Source organism: Papilio polytes, unplaced genomic scaffold (genome assembly GCF_000836215.1).
Source record: "Papilio polytes unplaced genomic scaffold, Ppol_1.0 DF824069.1, whole genome shotgun sequence".
Lineage (NCBI taxonomy): Eukaryota > Metazoa > Arthropoda > Insecta > Lepidoptera > Papilionidae > Papilio > Papilio polytes.
The window spans coordinates 2,398,497-2,422,607 of record NW_013525135.1 but is presented as its reverse complement, the minus strand read 5'-3'; the positions used below and the strand labels follow the sequence as shown (position 1 = coordinate 2,422,607).

General features: G+C 35.2%; 1 protein-coding gene across 4 annotated transcripts; it reads left to right on the top strand.

Moving 5' to 3' along the window:
* The first annotated feature begins 751 nt into the window (after window positions 1-751).
* LOC106100216 (putative protein kinase C delta type homolog) lies at window positions 752-24,111 on the top strand. Of its 4 annotated transcripts, XM_013279000.1 has the most exons (13): window positions 752-1,002; window positions 3,302-3,417; window positions 4,513-4,714; window positions 5,847-5,976; window positions 11,260-11,370; window positions 12,739-12,810; window positions 16,760-16,896; window positions 21,786-21,959; window positions 22,242-22,396; window positions 22,473-22,611; window positions 22,711-22,899; window positions 23,013-23,153; window positions 23,281-24,111. In XM_013279000.1, exons 1-13 carry the CDS (start codon window positions 913-915, stop codon window positions 23,428-23,430), a joined length of 1,806 nt encoding a protein of 601 aa, XP_013134454.1. In that variant the 5' UTR covers window positions 752-912; the 3' UTR covers window positions 23,431-24,111. The 4 variants fall into 4 exon arrangements, with proteins under 4 accessions (XP_013134454.1, XP_013134451.1, XP_013134452.1 ...); XM_013278997.1 differs by lacking the exons at window positions 752-1,002; window positions 3,302-3,417; window positions 4,513-4,714; window positions 5,847-5,976 and adding an exon at window positions 7,519-11,104; XM_013278998.1 differs by lacking the exons at window positions 752-1,002; window positions 3,302-3,417; window positions 4,513-4,714; window positions 5,847-5,976; window positions 11,260-11,370 and adding an exon at window positions 7,519-11,104.

The following is a 24,111-nucleotide window of genomic DNA, read 5'->3' as shown; positions in this document are numbered from 1 at the left end:
AATATTGTTTGAGTTTTATTAAGCACTCTTAATTCTGTAGTATGGAATGTTTAGAGATAATTTATTTAATTTATTTAATTAATTTAATACCTTAAATCATATCACTTCACGTAAATTCAATTCACGTAAATCTTTCATATACCAATCTAATATCAAATAACAAAAGTCTGTTATGTTGCCAATAAATTCTTTCGCATTTGCAAATATGTTTTCCTTCATATCCCTCACCGTACTTTTACGTTAACAAATCACTGTCAGAAGTTATAATTTATTTAACTCTACACAAAGCGCATTTTACGGATATTTGTCTATCGCAGAGGCAGAAGTCGCTCGTAAAATTGACCACTGTTTGAATGACTGACTGCGCCGACGTGACGCCGCTCTGAGTGAGTCAGCAAGTCAGTCGCCCCGCGATTTACGCGAATCGAATCATTGGTGTTACGTTTTTATAAACATAAAATTACCCAACAGCAATTTACGCTCGGAATCGTAATTTCAAATATTTACAGATAAAACTCCGATTTCAGTAATCCGACGCGTTTCATATTGAAATTTCAATGATACCAAAACGTCAGTCGGAATATCATCAGTCGGAATTTAAAATGAAATAAATGGGTCGACATAAAAGTTAACGTTTTATATCGTATCGTGTTCTTGCGCGATATAATCGTCTGCGAAATACCGTGGAAGCTTTCGATGCGACGAAGCGTGCGGTCGACCGGCGCGCGCACAGTCAGACAATTCAGGAGCCCGCCTCTCAGTGCTCCGTACGTCGTAAGTGCTGAAAGTCGTGTAAAAAGTAGTATCCGGCCGCGAATAGCGCGCGTGGAATTCCGTTTATAAATACACAAGCGTGCGAGAGTAGCGAGCGAGCGAACGTGCGCGGCGAACGGCGATGTTCGGCGCGTCCCGATGATGTTCATGGGCGGGGGGGCGCGCAGGCGCACGACGCCCGCACAGCCGCGCGCGCGCGCCCCCGTCCAACGCCTTCCCCTCGAAAGAGTGAGTTTTACTTAATGCTCATCTAGGTAACCCAGGGTTACAATCCTTATCTTTAACTTCCCCTTGTTATTTAAGCACTTTTAAATTCGTTTGAGCTTCGTTTTTTTTAAATTCAGACAAAAGCTCAAAATAATATTGCAGATTAGACCCTAGATAATTTTTGCCTTAGAACTTAAGTATACTTACGTATCTATTTTAGATATGGTATTTACAAAATTTAAATTTGATGCCTGCAGCCTTCTCGTATGATTCCCGCCCATGCGTGTGTCATACCACGGTATCGCTGTTTATTTACATTGTCTTAGCTTCATTCATGCTGTGGCGGCCATGCTTTATTTACATAGCAAACAGAATGATTAACATGTACCATCGGTTAGCATTAAATTGATTCATTAAAACAATATTTACATCCGAATTAGAGGATTATTTTGTATATGTTTTATGAATCATCAGTGTACAAAACGTTAAACGTTCCTTTAGATTTGTTCAATTTCTGACTGATTCACCCGTTTAGTGTTTCATTTTTTATTGTAGAACGACGTTTTGAGGATATAACGATACAATTAAATGAGTAAATAGTCAATAAATTTCCAATAGATGTTAAGGAGAAGGAACGTAGTTAAGGTGGGAGGATCTTATGCAAATATAAGTTATTGTTTATTGAAAGATGAAATCTGTACAATTCTTAATATACACAAACTTAAAGAACTGAGACCAAGTTTACTTATTTCTTCCAATAGTCAGTTGTTTTTCTTACCGAAAAAAGTCTTAACTGTTTAATGATTTTTAATTAAACTATAATGTTATGCTACCATTTCCACGTGTGTGTTCGATTGATATTGATTATCAGCAATGCGTGACGTCCAACGTAGCAATCCCATCAAACGTTTAGCGGTTGGTTCCTTCTATTTATAGACGTGCATTTACCGGCCGATGGGTTAGCCGAGCAACCTTGGTACCCTTTACCGATTTCTGTTCATCTCGAGCCAAATTGTCTCGTTGCTTGACAATGTATGTTTTTCACTGACATTTTGAAGATTTTTCTTACAAATTCTTATTATTATTAATGGAGATTTAAATATTTATGTTTATGCGTTTATAAACTGACACCTCTGTAATCCTCTTAGACAATGGACATAAAATCAATCAGCCGTCAGTCAATTACACTTTCAAGTGCAATATTTTGGCTATTCGATGCGCATTTTACAATGGACATTCATACGATCTTGCCAGAGAATGTACAAAAAAAGACCTTGAGTTGAGACAATTTCGGTGTTGATGCGCTCGCGACGTTCTTTACTAATGGGGATTGACTAAATATATTACACTGTACATAACTATATAATAAATCCGTAACCCAAAAGTTAAGCAGAGTTTCATTTGGCGCAATCTTGATACGAATCTGTTCACATCTCCCCGCTTATGGAAGCTGCTTATTATCTCTGTTCTTTTTATAACGCTTATAGTTCTTATCTGTATATGATATACCGTACATAATTGTCGGTTGAAAATCTAATTCACCGCATTCGTTCGGAGTTGGTACCAAATACGAATACGTGATTCCACGCTCAATTGCGAATATTCTTGGCCGCGTATCATTTTACGACGCGCCGCAAATCGGATTATGAAAGCACTACAATAAACTCAAAACAACCGTAAAAGCGAACCGAGTGAAGTCGGGGGCGAACTGCTGTACGAAACGGCTTCGATTATTGTCCACGGAGTGTTCTCGTTATGTTGGTTGTAAAAAAAGAAAAGCATGACTCACCTCAATGATAAAGCTCGTGCCAAGTTTTCGCGGCAATGTCGAATTGTTGTTGATAAATAAATTTGAAATAAACCAGACCGTTTTTAAAAAATACGATATTTTACACTCGTTTGACAGTTTTATGACATGACATATAGAAAAAATAAACCCATGATTTATGGTATTGATTGAAATTCCATAAACAAAATGCTAAAATAATATATTGTCATGGAAATATTAATTACTTCCATGTAAATTGGTTACTAAAATAGTGCTATCGGGTTCCGATTCTGGTCCTGGCTGCATTCAGGTCCTTCGAGACGGGTACACGTCGACCTATTGAGACGTAGAGAGCTCGTTTGAGAATTGTAATAAAGAAATACATAATTAAATATTTCTATTTAACTACGTACATGATTATAATTACTTACAGTTAATTTTTGAGCATACTGCTGACTTTTATTTTTCCTTGACTTACAATATCTATTAGTTTCTAAGTGAAAATAAAATCAGATAAGACTCATCTTTAACATGGTTTTGTATATATTCCAGTGGTACCCAGAGTTTCGCAAGGTCGGCAGAGACGGTGGGGCCGGCGTGGCGAGCGATGTGCGGCGCTCGCGAGGCAAACGTATCACGCAGCGCCGCGGCGCCATCAAACACCACAAGTAAGTTACCACTTCTATTTTAACATATCACACTATTAGGAGCCTACCATGCAAGCCAAGTATTACATCATATTAATGATCTCTTGATCCCATTCACTTTATAGAGCCGCGGTGTTAAGAATGCAAGTTGCAATTATGATCGCCGTAATTCGAAGGAAGATGGCACTTTACGAAAAAGAATGATTCTTTGTGTGAATTAAATACAGAAAAAGAATACCTAAGTATTAATCAGATACTGTGCTTGTTTTCTCAAAATCAACCTTTAATGTTCTTTTAATGAATTCAAACAAAATAAAAATGATTTCTTCAGTCTAATTAGAACAATGAACTTGTACAATGTTATCTCTGTGATATATGTTATATCTGTGAGCGCAATAAGCCGTGAACTGTGAAATTATTCAATATCGAGCATGTCACATGCCGAGCATTACTCGTATTATAGTTAACACACATCTATCACCTGGGGACACCCACGTACTACGCGGCCAAAGTAAAGCAAAACAGTTTTGTAATATCAGCCCCCATTGCAATTTAAATTCTATTTCGATTAGTACAGAGCACTTTTTAACTTCTTAGCAAATTTAAAGGGATTAAGCAATCGAAATTTCTCCATTCTGTAGATAGTATGCAAACATTACATTAACTATGTAAGTAACTCGTTCACGTATGTAATGAGATAAGAAAATGTTTCATAGCCTAATTTATAGCTTCAGAGTATACCGTACCTTTTTTTTGCCCGAGGGGAATGCATCTTACGCATACTCTGCGCTCAGGGGGACGCGGTAGTTATGTGGGACTCTCCCCCCTAATGGGGGGCATACCCACTAAACCCCTCGGTTCCTCCAACGCCTTAGGCCGGGGCCACGGGCACGCTTTCGCTTACGTCCGCAACCCCGAAGAGTATACCATACCTACCATGCTTTATCACGAACTTTTTTTTTTATTCTGAAAAAAATAAATCCATGTAAAAACCGATAATTATGATATAGCCATTTAAAAAATATGTTTCGCTTCTAGAAATAAGTCCCACCGTTTACATCAATAGTTGCCAATAACTTTATCACATACACTAAAATTTGCATTCGTAATTTTCAGAGAGCACGCAGTGAATGGCCACCGGTTCGTCGCGAAGTTTTTCCGTCAGCCGACGTTCTGCGCGTTCTGCAAAGATTTCCTGTGGGGCTTCGGAAAGCAGGGCTACCGCTGTGTCGTCTGTCAGACCGCCGTGCACAAGCGATGTCACAACAAACTGCTTGGGAAGTGCTCCGGCTCCAGCGCCTCCTCCGAGACTACTGTCGTTAGTATCAAATGAAGCGTTTTCTATTAGTTTTCTAAACCTAGATATATGTCTAAAGATTGCTGTAAATGTACAAGAGTCCAGAAGTCGGGCCCTGATGAGCACCAGCTAATGAAATAACTACTTTTAAGGATTCCAGATTTATTTTCGCTCCCCAGTCCCCAATATGTTTTTCTCAGACATGACATCAAAGACAAACGCATTCCTTATACAAAATAGATGTTCAAAAAGTAATTGTCCTTGGTGCAACCGTACTGTTCGTCGTAGGAGTTATGTTTCTGTAGACTCTTGGAACAATCTTTAAACATATTTAAAAAACTAGCTGTTCCCATGCGATTTCATACGCATGAAATTATAAAAACATTTTAATGTTCACATTCGTCAAATTATCAATTGCAAATGTCAAAATGACATGACATGATGTCAAACCATGGCAAGCTTGCTCCCTTGATGTTGGCAACAACTTATGGTCTCTTACCCACATTAGGGTTTTTATGAAAAACATTTACCCCTAAGTTTAACGGTGCTACAATATAGGTATAGCCCAAAGCGTGACGTAAGTGTAGGGCTTTTTATTAAAAAAAAAAAAGTTTTATTCGAAAAAATGCTGTGATTGCTGACATCTTAGGCAACAAAGAAGTGTGTTTAGCTTTATTATATTAGTATAGATTTAGCCAAGTACTATCCCAATATTATTATTAAATACAATGTGCAAACAGAGCCAGAGACCGCGGTAACATCTTCCACGACCACACAAAAGACATTCGTGAAGTGGAAGCAATTCCTCGTTTCGTCTGATGAGTACAAAGGTACCGGAGGCCCCTTTACCTTCTTAACCTTTACTACTAAAGAATTCCCATCCTGGGAAGGGAAAGTTGATTGATGATAAACGAGACGCATAAGAAGGGGATATACTGTTACGGTATTTGCGTCTCTTCCTTCATCAATAAAGGGTGGTCAACGCATATGCAATTGTGGATGTGTATGGACAGCGGTCGCTACGCTCTTTCGTCGAATTCAGGCCGTTCGCTTGTTTGCTACCTTATGATATGAAACAAAAACTTAAAGATCCTTAAGTGGGATTGTATGTATGTGATAAATAAAAACAATTAAAAGGGAGGTATTGTTACAGTACCTAAGGGAGCGGTTCAAAGTGGATGTTCCACATCGGTTCCGTCCCCACCAGTTTATGTCCCCGACATTTTGTGACCATTGTGGAGCGCTCCTCTACGGCTTTTTCAAGCAGGGACTAAAATGTGAAGGTAAAGCAGAAACGTCTTTCTTATAACTTAAACGGTTGTCCAGTACCAAAACAACCATACAAAACAATCTAGTTATTTTGATTTTTCATCAACGAGAAAAAGGGAAGATCTGAAGATATTAATATAATTAATATATCGATCTTTTTGCAATTATTCCATACAGTTATGTTTTGTCGAAGTCGTAAATCTTCATGGCGATCATATTATAATAGTATACGTAGATATTAAGCATGCTTGTTATTTTATTTTTTTAATTTTAGTAACTTGTGGATATGCCCTGTGTCTGTATGTGTAACTGCTTGTAGTTGTTGTATTGATGATGAATAATTAATTACAATTTGTATTTGTTGTTTTTATTAACATTAATTAACACTATTTTCATTTTTTTTTAATAATTGAAGACTATGAAGAACACAACATTATAATAATAACTTATACATTACAAAAATTGTTGTTTATTGATGTTGTTACATTTAATATTATTACAATAACTTAAAAAGTTACAAAAACTTTAGAGCTGTTTTCAAAGTTTTTCACAGAATGTGGTGTGTCACCGTTTTGTCAGCGGGCAGCATATGAAAAAACGACGGTTACAGAACAAAGGAAGTTGTAAGAAATAAATTGTCTTTGTGTAGTGTTTAAACATGTATATAACAAGCGAATCATTTTTAAAATCGCGAAACTAAGGGTATTATATTATTATATTGGTCTATTAATATTATCATTGCACTTTTTATATGTGAAAAGCTGTTCAGGTAAGTTGTTTGCGTCCTCATTTGCAGGACACAACGAAAAGTTTTTGACACGTCTGGAATTAAATGTTGAAATCATAGACAAGGTAAGCTTTTTAGTATAAGGATGTGTACTAAATCCTCAAAGGTTGGCAATGCGGCTGTACATCCTGATCATTGTTGATTGGTATTCCCGCCACTCGTTTAAACACTTCCCCACCTTATTTTATTAAAACACACGAGCAAGCGGCCCCGACAATTTGTAAAAAAACGACCTTTAAAATTTCAGCTAAGTGAACTAATCCAGATTTGACGCAAAATATATTTGTAACTTTAGTGAACTGTGTTTCAAATATTTAGAAAATCTTGTCCTGAAATTTCTTGAAAACTCGTACAAAGAAGTGGCCACCATTTATTAGTGGACGTATATTTTAACTTTCTATATAGATGGCGCTAGTTGCTATATCAGTTTATCTGAAACAAACACAAGACTATTTATGAAGTTGTTTAGATTAAATTAGAGTTATCTATTTCCTTTTACTTTCTTACATATTCGGTTAGGTTTATTAACAACCCAATCCAAGGTGCCAAACGCGAAAATAAATGTTGCACAAAACAACATTTTTTACTCGCATTATATTTTTTTGTACAATAACTATAGCTTAATGATTGCTTATATTTATGTAATTCACTACATTGTTTATTATTATACATTTGCACATAAGTATTTAAATGAACTATAAAAATAATATATTTTTATCAGTCAAAATAGGTTAAAAAAAGCTTAATTCAAAGATATCTTTATTGATTGTAAGTGTACAATCAATTTACGTTCGCTACAATAATAGTTATTGTGTAATTACTCAGGTACAGACATAAATACGACGTCGAACTACGTAGTCCGGAACGTCTACTAAGAATAGAAATAGAGTAGCAATTTATTTTTGTCATCTAAGCAAATCTTCAGTAAGTACATGTCAGCGAGAACATTTATTGTTAAATAGTAAATGCTTTGTACATTTACTTGTGTTTCACATTTTAAAATATTTATAACATAAGATGAGTAACTACTCGTAAATGTTGTAAATGAAAAAGTTTCTTCCGAAATCGTTTAGTCACAGGGCGGCTATAATTGTCACCGAAGCTCATCAATCAATCACCTGCGTAGTGAGAGGGGCGGCGGAGAGCGGCGGGCGGGGCGGAGGCGGGGCGCTCACCTGACTGATGCCCAAGCGCTGCGTCCTCCGCCGGCGTCAGTCCGCGCCGCGAGCCCGCCGTCCCCGAGCGTCGGCGTCGAACGCGCCGTGTTATTGCGCTACGCGATAAGATGCCTCTATTTTCCGAACACATTTCGAACATGTATTACAGTGGAACTCCATCGTATACCAGCTCACCCTACAGCTACAGCAGCTCGTTGCTCCCATTGGGGACGTCGTACAGTGCTTCATATCTTAATCCCGGTGCCAGTTACAGTAACCATTCGTCTTTAAGTGGATACTCCCGAACGCCTGTGAGTTCAAGATGGATCTCGAGTGGAAGATCATATTCGCCCATGCTCAGCACGATTTCCGAGCGTGGGACATCCAGTCCGGTTAGAATAAATAGCCCTAGAAGGGCCCCAATACAAAGTAGATCTAATAGAACATATATTTCTGCAAAATCTTATACTCCACGACCTGTCAATATAAATACGGCTGATATTGATGTATCACGTGACAAATACCGCAGTAAAACTTCATATGCTCAAAGTGATTGCCCTAAAAAAGAAGAGAATTCAAAAGCAAAAGAGGATGTAAGTCCGTTTATGCCTAGGGTAGAAGACAAACCAGAAACTGGGATAGACACTTCGCCTGGACAACGCGGTGCTATAAAACGTGAACGTACTGTAGTACGCTTACATACGCTGAAAAGAAAGGAGAGAGATTCTCCTCGTAAACCGGTCGAAGAAAAACGAAAAGAGGAATCTAACACAGAAAAAGAATCCAATAACGTAAAAACTAACGAAAATGCTGGGGAATCAAAAAGATGGAGAGAGAAACTGTCTGATGATTTGATTTATAAAGATACTAAAGAGAAAAAAACATTAGGAGAAAAATTAGTTGAAAAATTTCAAGTGAAAAGTAATGATGTAGATAATGTTGAAGAGACTTTAAACAAACAACAAAAAACAGCGATTTTACCTCTCGCAACACCACATAATACGGTTAATAGCAAATCCCCCGACAGAAGATGTTCCATGGAAATGTTAGCAGAACAAGCATGTTTATTAGACTCACTTATCAGAAGGGAAAATCTTAGCACAGCAACGTTAGATTTAAGTAAAATTGGTACTGATGAAGATAAACCCGACACCAAGGAATCTTGTCGAACAGAAGAATTAAACAACTCAAAAACATCACAAATAAAAAGTTCTCCCTTGACTAAAACAAAATCCGATCATTCATTGAATACACGTGTAAGTAACTTAAAAGATCAAAAACCTCCTGCAAAAAGACATAGTATTAAAAAATCTTCGTCGGGGAGTAGCATTTCAAAACTAAATTCAATCGTAGAAATACCTAAAGACCTGAGTCTAAAAAATCTTCCGCCTATTGAGGAAAGCAGGTCGTCGATTGGTGATAAAAATGTCCAAGAAAAAACAAAAGTCAAACCTAAACTTAAAACAAAGATCACATCAACCGTCGAAATTACGCCACCTTCTAGCCCATTGAGATTTAAGGTTGAAAATGTGACAGTCGAGGAAAAACCTCGTCCACCGAGGAAAGAAATCACGTTTAGAAGTGAAGTGGTCACTGAAGTTGATAAACAATCATTGGGAGGTAAGAATACTGAACATTTGGTTCCAAGTAGTAAAAGAAAGATTCAGGTTGAAAGCAACGATCCTGCATCTCCTGAACCTGAAGACGGCAATTTTTGGAATAAAATTGGAAAACGAGAAACAGTATATTTAACCAAAAGAAAACATCAAATAGCAAAAGAAAAAGATAATCTCCAACGTGCTGTGTTTTGGTATCCTGAAAGTGAATTTGAAAACAGTGAAATCAATAACAATATTCAAGACATTTCAAACAGTAGCGAAGAATCAAAAGATAAAACAACAATCAGTGCAAGTGACATTGAAGAGATTAAAAAAACCAAAGAATCCAAACAGACTGATGAAAAAGTTAGCGCTTCTACTTCCGATGGTCAAAATTTAAACTATGATAGTGGGAATATTACCGCCATATCAATTGAAAGTTCTCAAGCTGCTTCGGACATTTCAATAAATATCCCAATAGACTATAATAAAGAACAAGTACCTGACACAATTCCTGTGACAACTGATAAATTAGAAAATGAACCGACACCGTTAATCGAGAATAACACTACTCCAAAGGAAAAACCTGCGGCGGTTACTAAAAAAGATGTGGTAGGCGTTAAACAAATTAAAGTAAAGGAAAGTTCCGAAAAAGGAAAGGTAAAAGTCTCAGGAAAAAAGAACAATTCCTCTAAGAAAGAGAAATTAGACGGAAAAGATCAAAATGATGAGATTAAAAAGAGTACTCAAGGGAAAAAGCTCAAGCGTATAACGCCAAAGAAAAATGTCAAATCAGAGGGATCAGAAAAATTACAAAAAGATATAAACGAGAAAGAATCGGAGAGAAATACGTTTGATATTTCTACTAAAGAATTATTAGAAAACCGTACAAAAGAAATTGTAAATGATACTGAATCAAATAACAAAGATATTATTGAGAAAACAAAATTAAATAAAAAAGCATTGCATGAAAAAGTTGAACCAAGTAATGATGATCATAAAAAGTTACTAGACAAGGAAATAAACAGTAGCAATAATTTGAATAACATGACTTCTACGGATTCCAGTTCATGCTCCAATGAAAATCAAGTACAGCTTAGCTTAGAAGAAGTAGGAGAAGATTTATGTAGCAATAAAGATGTGACAAACGAAAAAAGTGATATTACGCCTTTAGAAATCCCAAACATTCCAAGTGACAATACCGAAATATGTAAAATAACAATAGTAGAATCAAAAGACGTAAGTGACAGCTTGAAACAAAAACAAATCGAAAATACAAGACAAAATTCGGTTAAACACAATGCGATTCTAAAGCCGGTTAAACCCGTGAAGGAAGAAAAGGCACTGAAACCATTAATTGCAACACCGAGACCTCTTCAGAAGAAAGTTCCACTACAAATTCGATCAACAAGTTCATCAGAATCTTCGTCTGATGAAGAAACATCAGATGATGAGGAAGAAGAGACGACTTCTAGCGAAGGTTCTGGAGAGTTCTACGAATGTGATAATGTCGACGGCAGAACGTCTACCGGATCCAATGATTCCGGTTTTGATTCTTCCGCTTCCACGTCGCCTGCGGGATTCAACTGGGTTAGAAAAGGTACAGCACAATAATCATTAACTAATAAGTTACTCTTTTGATATGTAAATAGAAATGTCACTTTAAAAGCATGTTAGCATTGCATGGCTTTCAATAACCCTGGTAAATATTCATTAAAACTTCATTCGCAGAGAAATTGAATTTATTTGTTATAGACTGCGATTATAACTGCCATAGAAAGTGTGAGAAATTGACAGCAAACTTATGCGGAGTGAACCAGAGGCTTTTGGTCGAAGCTCTTGCGACTCGCACCGCGTCTAAAAAAGGTGGGTATATCGGAGCCAAAAATCTACATATATAAGAGTAAATTACGAACATAATCCATGACCCGGTTTAAGTGATTACGTGTCTCAGATAGATCTATGTTTTGATGTAATAATTATAGACATTGCATCGAACAAGACGAGAAGAGCATCTAATAGCACGCCTTATAACAACCAATGTCGTCTTATAGAAATTGTGATAACGTGTCCTGCATATATCAAAAAATTCCGACCATTTCTCCTGTTTTTTATCTCGAAGATTAGAGACGCTGGCTAGTGAATTGATTATGTATTTTTTATGTTTTAAAAAGCATAAAGATGTGATATCTTTTTTTTTTTAAGAATAACTGTTAGTTACTATAGATAGATAGTAAACGTTTTGTTTTTCGAATTTGTTTTTATGACGACTACAAGTTTCGGTGGGCGTGAGATGGGATCGCAATGTCTGCGGCTGGATGGAAGCCAATCATTCTCTTACCTGTAATTAATAACGCGACGGTACTGATAAAATAATTTGAAATGGCAATAAAGTAACAAATTAATATTCTACAAAGCCACTAGAAGCTCGCACAAGAACAAAATCTTTATGTTCTTCATCTGTAGTAATGCTATGAAAAGGAAAGATTTGGATTTTTGTTTTTATTGAAATAATTCAAAAACTACTGGGAGAATCTCAAAAATTCTTTTACTAATGAAAATCTACGTAATCGCTGAGTAACAGAGGCCATGTTTTATTTTTATTTTTTTAATTCCACGCGGACAAAGTCGCGAACAGTTATGGTTAATAAAAAAATAAAAAAATATACAGACGAATTGAGTACGTCCTTCTTTTGGGAAGTCGGTCAAAAACATATAGTAAACAATCTCATAGTAGCTCATAGTTAAAATTGATCAACATAATCGGTCATGTATTTTTCTTTTGATAACGTCTAGCTAATTGATTTGCTAGTCCGACCCTTGTGACTAACCGATTGATACTAAGATTATAAACAGCGATTGATTTGGCTGCACATCAAACGTTAAAGATTTTTATAGCCCAGAACTCATTATAACGATCCCTTGGGCGTTATCTTAACGGTCATATTGCGGCATACCTATTTGTTTTCTAAAGTTGATAATAAACAATATGAATCAATTTCTAATTTAAAAAGTATAACAGGTAGAGACATGATATCACTTAGATGTTCTTAGGTGATCTATGCAAATACATTTTTCAAGTTTTTTATATATGAAAGTCGTACGCAGCGTAATAATAATTTAGCATCAAATAGCAATAACAATCTGTTTGTTGCGGCACCATTTTGTACAAAAATATTCCTGCATTATTTTATTTCTTGAGTGTGACGCGTGCTTCAATAGACATATGTACAGGTGGAGAGTGCCCCAGCACGTCAGGCAATGCGACGCAACCCCTAGGGTCTGATATCTTAGAACGAGAGCTCGGTGAGATGTACAAACGTACTCAGTACCTGTGTGTGTATTGTTTTGCTTCCTTTTGATGTTATTTTTGGATACCTGAGTGACATTTGTCGTTTGTTTGTTACCTTCATTAACCACAGATAAAGACAACAATCACACTAATTTAATGTTTCATTTGTTTCTGTTTAATGCTTTACTCGTTTCATTTCATAATATGAAACAAAAAGATCGTGATAATTATAAGGTGCAAGATATTTCTGTTTTAAACTATCCAATAAATTTTATTCTAAGTAGAGCACTGGTAGTTTACGATATTCTTGTATCGATACAATACGCAAAAATCGAATTATATTCTGGAGATGAATATTTATAATGTTGAAAGCTCTTTATGATTTTTTCTAACACTGTTGACCTTCTATTGTGAATTCCGCATTCCTTGTCACATGTTATCATTCTTGAAGTAAATAATTTTGCAAATGTCGTGATAGCAGTTAAATCTTAATAAATTTAGTATTAATTGTTCGCTATTTTGGACCAGAGGTTTGTGTTTTTAAGCATTAAACCTAATATAAATTTTAATTAATCCGTGATAATCATAATTTTTTAATTATTGTTCCTGAATTAGCTGCAAAAAAAATAATGTTTATTTTTATTATATCTGATTTTACATGTGTAATTTATAACTCTACAAATGTTATTGTTTATTATTAAATATATTGCAGATGGTTAATATTTCACTGCCTACGCACTACGCATGCAGCGTGGTGTTTTTCATAACTCAAACGGTATTTGGTCTTTCTCTTCGTTTTCTCTGCTAAATATTTTGACATACATCAATTTTATTATCTAACAAGTGTAGTAAATATTTATTGTTAATTGCAAGAAGCGTGTTGCGTTTTCAAGTAATGTTTAAGGAAAAGTGAAATTGGTTTTATGGTACTTATATATCATTATATATTTTATATATTCTTATAGACTTTCTGAGAAGTCCATTTGCATGAAAACAATTGAAGGTGTTTTGATACGAAGAAACTCTGGCAAATTTAGGAGCAGCGCCAAAAAAATGACGCACTTTCCTATTGTGAAAGAATGTATCGATTTGTATTAGAAAAACTTTTATCTGTGTGTCTATTATTAACTCTGGACAAAAAACACTGCTGAGCGCTACTAATCTTAGAATATATTTTTTTACTATTAATAAAGAATTGCTTAATGTAGGAAATTAACAGGTAATATTAAAATTTTATGGCCATTTTCATCAAGCGGACCCTAAAGTATTCTTAGACATTTCTCTTATTGTCTCCCTAAATATAAAGTGAAACTGGTGTCCCTAAATAAAAAGTAAAAATTACACTTAAACTGGCGAACGCGAAATTTTTCGCTAGAGGCTCCCTAAATGCTGCTTATTTTTAAGACATGGTTGATGAAAATGGCCATTAGGAGATTAGTAAATAACTAAATCTTTTAGCACTTAAAAACTGCTGTAGTTTTTACAATTTAAAAAGAACGTAGCGGAGGAAAGTAAAGCTTTTGAATATTGAAATATCTGTAACACTACACATTTGTAAACACGAATGCATTTCAAAGAGTAATGTAATGGCTGAATATAAAAATGTAAACAGAAGTTATGTCATAAATGTATGGAATCCCACGCAACACGACTAATGCATTTAGCAAAGTGAGGTTTCGTGAGGTTTTGTGAGGTCATTCCGAGTGCAGATCTAAGACAGACGTGGGAATAAATTCACCGAACTGGAACAAATGTTTATCGCTTTCAGTTCTAAGAGTACTAGATTTGTTTTATGTGCTTACATAGAACAGGTAAATCATTAATTGCTATAGGATTTACGAGAATTTAATCTGTATTACATATTAAGGAATATTATAGCTTACAACAAATATTTACTAATCGGAAGGGATGAATCGCATGTAACGAGAAGGACGTTAGTTATGAATGTGGAGGGGTACACCGGTAGAAGTAGACATAGAAAGAGACGGATTGCGTGAAAAGAGACATGATCAAGAAGCGAGTGATGACTGAGATGACGGATGATAGTTATTTGGAGGACGAAAACCCAGTGCGCCGACCCTACGGGATTAGGATGAGGCAGGGGAGATGATGAACAAATATTTACTAATGTTATGTATATGTCTCTTATTGAAGTAATTTATGTTGATTTAGTTGTTATTTTTATTGCTTTAAGTATGTCTGTGCTCTCATGGCCACAGAGAATAATAAAGTTTGTAGTTGATAGTTACATAAAAGAGAAATGGTGAGTGTGCGAAGAGTTATTTTGTCGTAAAAATCTTTTTATAGCTTAGTTTAATAATATCATACACTCAAATAAAATCAAAATGGTTGTGTTAGTGCAAAATCATAACACACGCGTAATAAATACTTTTAAATCACATCCAATCTAATCATTAATAATAACAAAACATACGTGAATATTCATTCGATTTATTCCTAAATATTATTTAAAAATTCACAACAGTTGTTTCTGATGTTTTAGTTAATAAATTGCATAAAATGTGAATTGTCAAGGTTCAATTTATCCGCGACGACCTTGATATTGGTCTGTCTGAGCTGAATATTTTTAGAAGCACTCCTCAATATGTTCTAGATGAAAGAAATGTATCGTTTACGACACTTAAAATAAAGAAATAACAAGCACATTTTACACCGTATATGGAAATATCTCATACATCGTACTAATAATATAAATGCGAAAGTTTTGATGGATGGATGTTTGTTAGAGTTACCCTAAACGGCTGAACGAATCACGATGAAATTTGGCATAGATATAGAGGATAGTCTGGAAAAACACATAGGCTACCTACTTTTCTTTTTTTAATTCCATGTGAACGAAGTCCCGGGCGAAAGCTAATATTTTATACTTTGACATCCTATTCAGATTTTTTAAAACAATTGAAGAGATTTAATTATGTGAACAAAAGTTATATGACTTTCACTGTTCAAAATTTATATGCGAACACATGACTGCGGGCGCAGTGGTTTTTCCAGAAACGCAAAATTAAATACACCACAACGAAATTAAACTTTTACGATCTAAAAAAACTCTAGGTACCGCACGTGCAATCGATAGCCAGTATAATGGATGTTGGCAATGTTTTATCTCCTTCAAGAATACGCGAATGGCGAATTTAATGGGAAATCTAGAGTCACGGATTCGTACCGACAAACAAATACGCATCGTTTAAACGCACCGCAAGATATCAAAGCTAAGATTACAAAAAATACCTTTTATGACTATTGGTTTCAAATACAATCTTACTTCTTACTAAGAAAGTTTAGATGGTTGGATAGACGGATATATGGACGGATGGATGTTTGCTAGAGTTTGTAGCCTACCGCTGAATAGATTTTGATGAAATCAGGTATAGATTTAGATGGTAGTCTGGAAGAACACATAGGCTACTCATTTTTGTTTTTTTTTTTTAATTCCACGCGTACGGAGTCGCGGGCGAAAGCTGGTTGTTATTAATTCCTGTCTTTGTAAAATTTCTTAAACTTCAAGAAATTAGCGATCGATGTTGAAGACTAACGTTTATTATTATTGAATCGATGTAATGTGTACGAAATTGAACTTTTGCACCTTATGAATATCAATGAGACTTCACATGCTTTTATTATTTCATTTAATATTCATTTTACTTTATTTATATTTATTTCTACTCAATTACACTACATGAAACATAAACACTTTTAGGTATTATAAGCAATGCTTCAATAATTACATATTTTATGCTTATAATTTAAAGCTAGGACTTACTAAACAAATATTTTTTCTCTGTAAGCCAAAGACAGGGTATTAACGTATTCAGACGAAAGGAACATTTGCAAAAGTTATGCTATTTTGCCACATATAACCAAAAATGTTTTCCACATTTACACAATACAAAGAATATTGCATAAAATAGCAGTAATTGTGATATTTGTTTATTTTTTCAGAACAATCAACCGCATACGGGCTGTTCAGAAAGACTGGCCGGTTCACGCCTCCCGCTCGCACTATTCCTCGCTTTAGAAAGTACGTTATTGAAGACTTCCAGTTTATTAAAGTGCTGGGAAAAGGCAGTTTTGGCAAGGTAAGAATATTTATTACGCCTCCATTTTTTGGTTCAATTTTATATCATAAAACATAACCACATATCTTCTAAGAATACTACAAAGAGCGTAATTTTGTTTACTTGTAACAAATTACAATAGTCTTATGATATCTTTATGTTGTAAACAAACATATAAAGCCCCAGATTCAATTAATTTGTAACGTAGAAACGACTCGTAACTTTACTCTTGTATAAATAAGCTTTTACACTTTTCACTTGTGAGATATTTTAGACACCACTTTAATATGTATTTTTAAATGCACATATATAAATAGTCGGTTCGGTAAATGCCGATAAGTGGTGCCAGTTATAGACCCCACTCCGGTTGGCATCGACTCCTATGTCGAACTGGGTCACTGGGAACTACAACCAATGCTGTCGGAAGAAACTGCAATGACCCAATAATGTCGCGTAAAAATGTCTCAAGAGACGATGTCATGTTCAATTTTCCTGTTTTTAATTTTATTTTGCTCTACATATATTTTCAATTTTTATCTTTGTCACTGTAACTTTTTTTTACAATTTAATTTGTCTTTACTATTTCAAAGTAAATTTGTTTTAATAGTTTGAATAAATGGAAGAGTTGAAATCCAACAGTATAATTCTTTATATTTTATTTAAAGAACGAATCATTGCCGATGAAAAGCTTCCGTTCGTAAAATCTGCTTTTATATAACCGATCAAGCGTATGACGTAACAAGACACTGTAAAATAAGATTGCATTTATCTTGTGGAAGTTTCTAGTTCCTTTTACGTCATATCTTTGTAATCGATGCTTTCAGTTCCCTCGACAATTAAATTCTAAAAATTTATGTGAACACGTCTTTCTAAAAATAAATACGCAAAAAATGAAACAAGGGAATTTGCCAAGAAAAAACTGGCCTTCGGCATTCGAAGAGACTACACGTTGAAGATGCTCGGATTTGTGGGGAGATGAGAGGTGTTCCGCTGAGAGACGCGTCTATTATATTCGGTCGCGACAAACACGATTTAAAAACACACGCCGAGCCAACATATTATATTCATATAAATAAACATTTAAAAAGACAACAAATATTTAGTTCACAAAATTCTACAGTACAGTCCACGGTGTCTGCAGAGATAGCTCCATCTTTTATTGAAGTGTCATAAGTTTTATCTGTGGAAATTTCCATCGGGAAAAAGAAAACTGAGCTCATCTATACGATAGTTATAAACATCGTGAAAATTCTTCTAAACTGATGTGAGAACCTTTGATACATTTAAAACTATATTGCTCGAAGTAATTTTTGGGATAAAGTTATGAAGATCCGATTTATAGAAATACGACGATAGTCCAATGTACATTAACATTTTAATTAATAATTGTATCACTGTTTCTTTTGAAATATGCTTTAATTTGCAACATCTCTAAAATTTTAAGAAGTGTCAAAAACAAAACTACTCAAATGTATCTGTTGTTTTGAAAGAAAGCAATTACTTCTTCATAGAAACATCATCTAAATCTGTGTCGTCTTCAGAAATAGATAATACCTGTAGACCATAGAGAATAGACAATAAGTAGGTCACTGGAAAACAACCTACTACTTTTCGTTATTTATTTGTAGCCTACTTTAACGTGAAAAAGCGTGTTAGATGTCGTTTTGATGAGTTGGTGGAAAAAAAATCATCTGTGCTCAAAAATTAATATTTATAAAAACTTATGCGAATTATAAAAGAAGAGTTACATGTTAAATGTTAAATAGGTACTCTATATATACACCAATTGTATTCATTTACTTGTCTAGACGCCGTGCAGCGCCATTTCTTTTAAAATGTAATCAAATGTACACGAGTCATTTAAAAATGAAGAGGAAATTAAATAAATTAGTGAATTTACGAGAGTCGCTAATGCGCCGTGACGAGTGATATATCATTAAATCTGGCGTATTCGCTTCCGAGACTTGAGAGAAATGTCAAATCATCTATTTATACCGCGTCCAGAGTACGTTGAACTTCCAAGGCACGCAGTTTATATTGTAACTGTACGGATTAGCAATCTGATTTAGAAATTCACAGTCTACTCACATCCCACGCGGGCTCGGATTAACCTAAGATAGGGAGAATAGGTCTAGTCAATTAAACTTACTGCGGATTGAATGATACATCTTTCATTTTTATAGATATGCAAGTTGTGTTGTAATCTCAGTATTCGATATTAAAAGATCGTTACCCCAAAACTTAGTAATATTTGGTTATAAAAAAAAATAATACACTTAGACCATGAATGTAATAGTAGCCTTAGAATATTGTAACAGCTTTGAGACATAACTAAATTGAGGATACAGGAATTAAGTTTATGTCCCAGATTTCGTGAGAGGATTCGTCAGAGTTTTATTTATTTTATTTAATAACGACAATAAAGACAACATTTCTGTTTGTTATTGATAACGTCAGAAAGTATTATTATTTTAAATTCATGCTGTTTTAAAGATGAAAAACGATATAACGCGAACTTGATTGTTCTGAAGTATATTTTTAGATTCAGTAATATGTAGGTATATTTTTAAAATAGGAAACAAAAATATCTTTGCGTATTTTCATGCAGACGTATTTTTTCAAGTGATTTATTTGTGATCGACCCCGCTGCGAATCACATGACTTTCGAAATTATGTAGTTTGGCCGCTAGACATTATTTGTAATGCCGGTATTGACTCTTTGATAGATGCACTTGTTGATTTAAATCAACTTTTACACTTCGTAGTTTACAATGAGTGTACACTTACACCAACGCCATCTGCGAGTGATTGAGAACTATCACTCTGAAAACTGACTTCCAGTCACGTTAAATTCGTTTACCGTGGCATTCCGCTGCAAAAATAGTAGGAAAACAAATGACAATCTGTTTTATTTTCAAAATTATGACATTGAGTGACTGCAGAAATGTTTTATCACCAAGAAATTAAGATCAAACGATTAAGATAAAATACATATTGTTTAAACGGTAGTTAAATTCGTTACGTAGTATCTATTATACTTTCTCATTCGTGATATGAAAAAGAACTTGAAAATAATGATAAAAAAACTGTCAAAATGTTCCATGTAGAAACCATTAAAACACGGGCGTTTGGCAATTTCTTTGTAAGTCTGTTCAAGTGTCTGTTGGCAGACGTAGTGAGGTGATGCGTGTTGTAGCTGATGGCATTAGTCGATGGCAGATTGCCCGCTTCGGGTCACCTGCGCCCGTCTCACTCCCGGCCGTTGCATCTCATATTCTATTCCCGCAGCCCGCAGCCCGCAGCCCACATCACTATACTCCGATACTAAACACGTGTGTTCAAACCCGTCACTAATTACAATTATAAATATGTTGCAATATTTATATTTAATAATAAATGCATTAAACTGATTTACATTGAATTTTATCAGTGGAAAAATCTGGTGCAAGAAGACTTTACAGAAACATGCACATAAAGTTCACATTAGTTTTTAAATTTGAAAAGGCAGTCAAAGGCTACGTAGTCACATATATACCTTAATCCTACGAAACCGTTATAACATAGTAAAGAACATTACTTTCCAGACGGACAAAATAACGAGTTTGACTTTACAGTTATTACTCAACAAGATAAGGAAACAACATTCCTGTAAAAGAACAGGAACCTTTGTTCTTAAATAACGATTTTAAAAAGTAATGTTTTCCCGAAACTGTTGAAATAAGGTTAACATTTATTGTCTGCACAACCCGGCATTACGATGCTAAGTGTATGTTATAACGACTTGAGTTCCGCGTTTAAGAGTCAACAAAACAGAAAGAATTAGGACAAAAATTCACGCTCGAATAAGACGTGAGGTAAACAACATAATTTCTGAAATATCACTTGTAAAAGTGTTCACCAGAAAAACATTTAGCTAGTGATACTTCATACTTTCAATATAGCAAATGTAATAAAACAATATAACAAACCGCGGCCAGCGTCGTTGACTTAGAATAGGTTTTGAGCCTCTTAGCGGGGGCGTATAGTAAGCTGATGATGACATTAAAATAAACATGCGTTTAAAAATAGAATCATTACTTTGTTAAAAATGAATATTTTCAATCTTCCTCTTGTAAACGTTTCAAATCAATCAGGTCAATTTTTACGGTTCATGTATTACGTCATAGCACTCCTGATTTATAACAGCCATTTGATTTATTCAATCTCATTGGATTTGAATACATGAGTGTTACATGACAAGAATAAAAGCCGGAGATGATCTTCCTGGTTACGCTGGCCCACTTAGCGTTGACGCCGGGCCAAGAAAATTGCAAGAATGTTACCTTTTGATAACACAAGTCAGTTAACTTATAAAAATGAATATGGGATTCTGTGGGTTCAAAACATTTTTAGAAAAAAATATTAACAAAATCTGTTATTGCGAAATAGAATAAACATTTTATCAGGACGACACAATTTCCATAAACACATCTGTAACTCAATTTCATCCCAAAATCTGGCTAACTCCCAGTGCGGGAACGTAAATAGCTTTATATTATTTATTATAATCGAATAGTACATCATGTAACATGCGTTTCAAGTCATTATATTTCATTAATAACATAAATTGTTTACACCATCTGATTTGTTCATTACTTGAAATTAATCCAATAGTTGAACAAGAACAAGTACGAATTATCACGAGTTACCATACATATCATAAACAATTTATATGCTTTTATTTTATCACTTTCGTTATAACCAATTTTGATTCGTGTTGAAATGTTTTATTTCTATAAAACTTATCTCTTTGTCTTTTCTTCTGTCTATATTAATTTCTTTTCTTTTTTTTCATTTGTGGTCAGGCAAGTTGTAGGTTATTGACCAGTGAAAGTACACTAGAAATGTATCAAAATATTTTATCTTTACAGGTGTTACTTGCAGAGTTGAGAGATACAGAGTATTACTACGCCGTAAAGTGTTTGAAGAAAGACGTTGTACTAGAAGACGATGATGTGGAATGCACACTGATAGAACGAAAGGTCCTTGCGCTGGGAACCAACCATCCATACTTATGTCACCTCTTTGCTACTTTCCAAACTGATGTAAGTATGCCATACCAAACATGGCTCGCAGAGGAATAAAAAGCTGATGGGAAAAGGACGCGATTTGTAATCTGTTCTCACCAATATTTTCAACCATAAGGAATTAGGGTGCTGCAAGAAAAGAACGTACGTCAAATACTGGCGACTGCAGTAATTTTGCTTGTACAAATTATCGAAGTATCCTAAAAGAAATTCCATAATAATTATTATGGCACAAATTATTTTATATCATACGTCTAACTACCTGGTGAAAATAAAAAAAAATACCTTGTTATATTACAGTCTCATTTGTTCTTCGTGATGGAGTACCTAAACGGTGGCGATCTGATGTTCCACATCCAGCAAAGCGGCCGCTTCCCGGAGCTCCGCGCTAGGTTCTACGCCGCAGAGATCGTCTCTGGGCTCAAGTTCTTGCACAAACGCGGTATTATTTACAGGTAATTTATAAGTTTTTATACAAATAAAAAAAAATAATAGTAAAATATAATAAAATTTTATGTTTGTGTTATATAGAGACTTGAAGCTGGACAATATTTTGCTGGACTATGAAGGGCACGTGCGAATCGCGGACTTCGGCATGTGCAAACTGCAGATATATCTAGACAAGACCGCAGACACATTCTGCGGCACACCCGATTATATGGCCCCTGAGGTAAGCTTGCGTTTTAAACCATCTTATTTCTAAACACTTCTAGGTCTTTTGATCAGGTATTATATCGAAGTAAATTGACAATGTGATTTCCTTTTGCAGATAATAAAAGGATTGAAGTATAACCAGACAGTGGACTGGTGGTCATTCGGCGTGCTGCTATACGAGATGCTGATCGGCCAGAGTCCGTTCAGCGGCTGCGACGAGGACGAGCTCTTCTGGTCTATCTGCAACGAGATGCCCTCCTACCCGCGCTTCCTCTCCCAAGAGGCGCTTAGCATACTAACAAGGGTGAGAAGACAATTTTAAAGGACTATTTATACTAAGGAGCACTCAACTCCACAATCAAATACATTTGAAGGAATTGGGCCTGTTGTTAAAAACCTAGTGTTCGTTATGTTCAGTTGCTGGACAAGGATGCGCGGACACGGTTGGGCGGCGCCGAGTGCATGCACGGCGACGTGCGCGACCAGGACTTCTTCCACGGCCTCGCCTGGGACCGCCTCGAGCGCCGGGAGCTCGAGGCGCCGTTCAAGCCACGAGTGGTATGTCCCTTCTTAGAAGAATTTTAAACATTATTTTCACGCAATATTTTTACGAGAAAAGGCAACGCGACAGGTTTAGTATACTTTTCTAGAGATAAGATCGTTCAAAATCTAAACTATATTTCAGAGACATCCATTGGACACACAATACTTCGACAGAACATTCACCGGTGAGCGACCGCGGCTGACCGCGGTGGAACCTCAAGTTCTACGCTCCATGGACCAGGAACCGTTCAGGGGATTCTCTTACACGAACCCGAATGCGACGGATCGATAAAAATAAAATAAACATATCATGGTTACGATGGAATCGAGAAAATGTGGAACAATCTGTACTGGTGTAAACCAAAGCATAGACAAGAATCAATGTTTGAAGTACAGAAAAGGGTCCCGTTTTTGTAGACATCGATATTGCGGTTTCAGCAAGTGAACACGAGATAGTGAATGAACACTTTTGTGAATTTAAAACGAGGCACCTGTCCCTTGTTTTAAAGTCGGTCGATACAGAATCTCAGCTGACCGGTTCTTTAGTTGCCTATTTATGTACTACATTTATTATTGTGTCTGGTACACAAACGTAGATACATGCTTTTTAGGTTATGATTTTTTTATTGTATCAGTATAAGAGTTATCTATCACCTAGTCGAAAAGTAAATAATCAATAATGTATGTATATAAATAATAAAAATTGTATGCGGTCCTTACTAGTCAATCTCACAAAATATAAATCATTTTTTATTTTGTAGGTCAGTCATTATTTTAGCGGCTGGGCCGAAATTATGCATCTTTATTGTAATTATGTCATTTGTTAATTTATAGCACTGTCATGATTAGATAAGTAGTATTCAGTGACTTCTTTATAAAGAAAAAATATGAGAGTTTATTAGAAAATATCAAAATCAATTCAAACGTCTAATTATTTCAGATATTAAATTCGAGATGCAATATACTATAAATA

Coding starts and splice junctions, on each gene's coding strand:
- LOC106100216 (XM_013278997.1), top strand. CDS start 8,035: ATGCCTCTATTTTCCGAACACATTTCGAACATGTATTACAGTGGAACT. Junction 11,371..12,738: donor TCGCACCGCGTCTAAAAAAG/GTGGGTATATCG, acceptor ACATATGTACAG/GTGGAGAGTGCCCCAGCACG. Junction 23,154..23,280: donor CGCCGTTCAAGCCACGAGTG/GTATGTCCCTTC, acceptor ACTATATTTCAG/AGACATCCATTGGACACACA.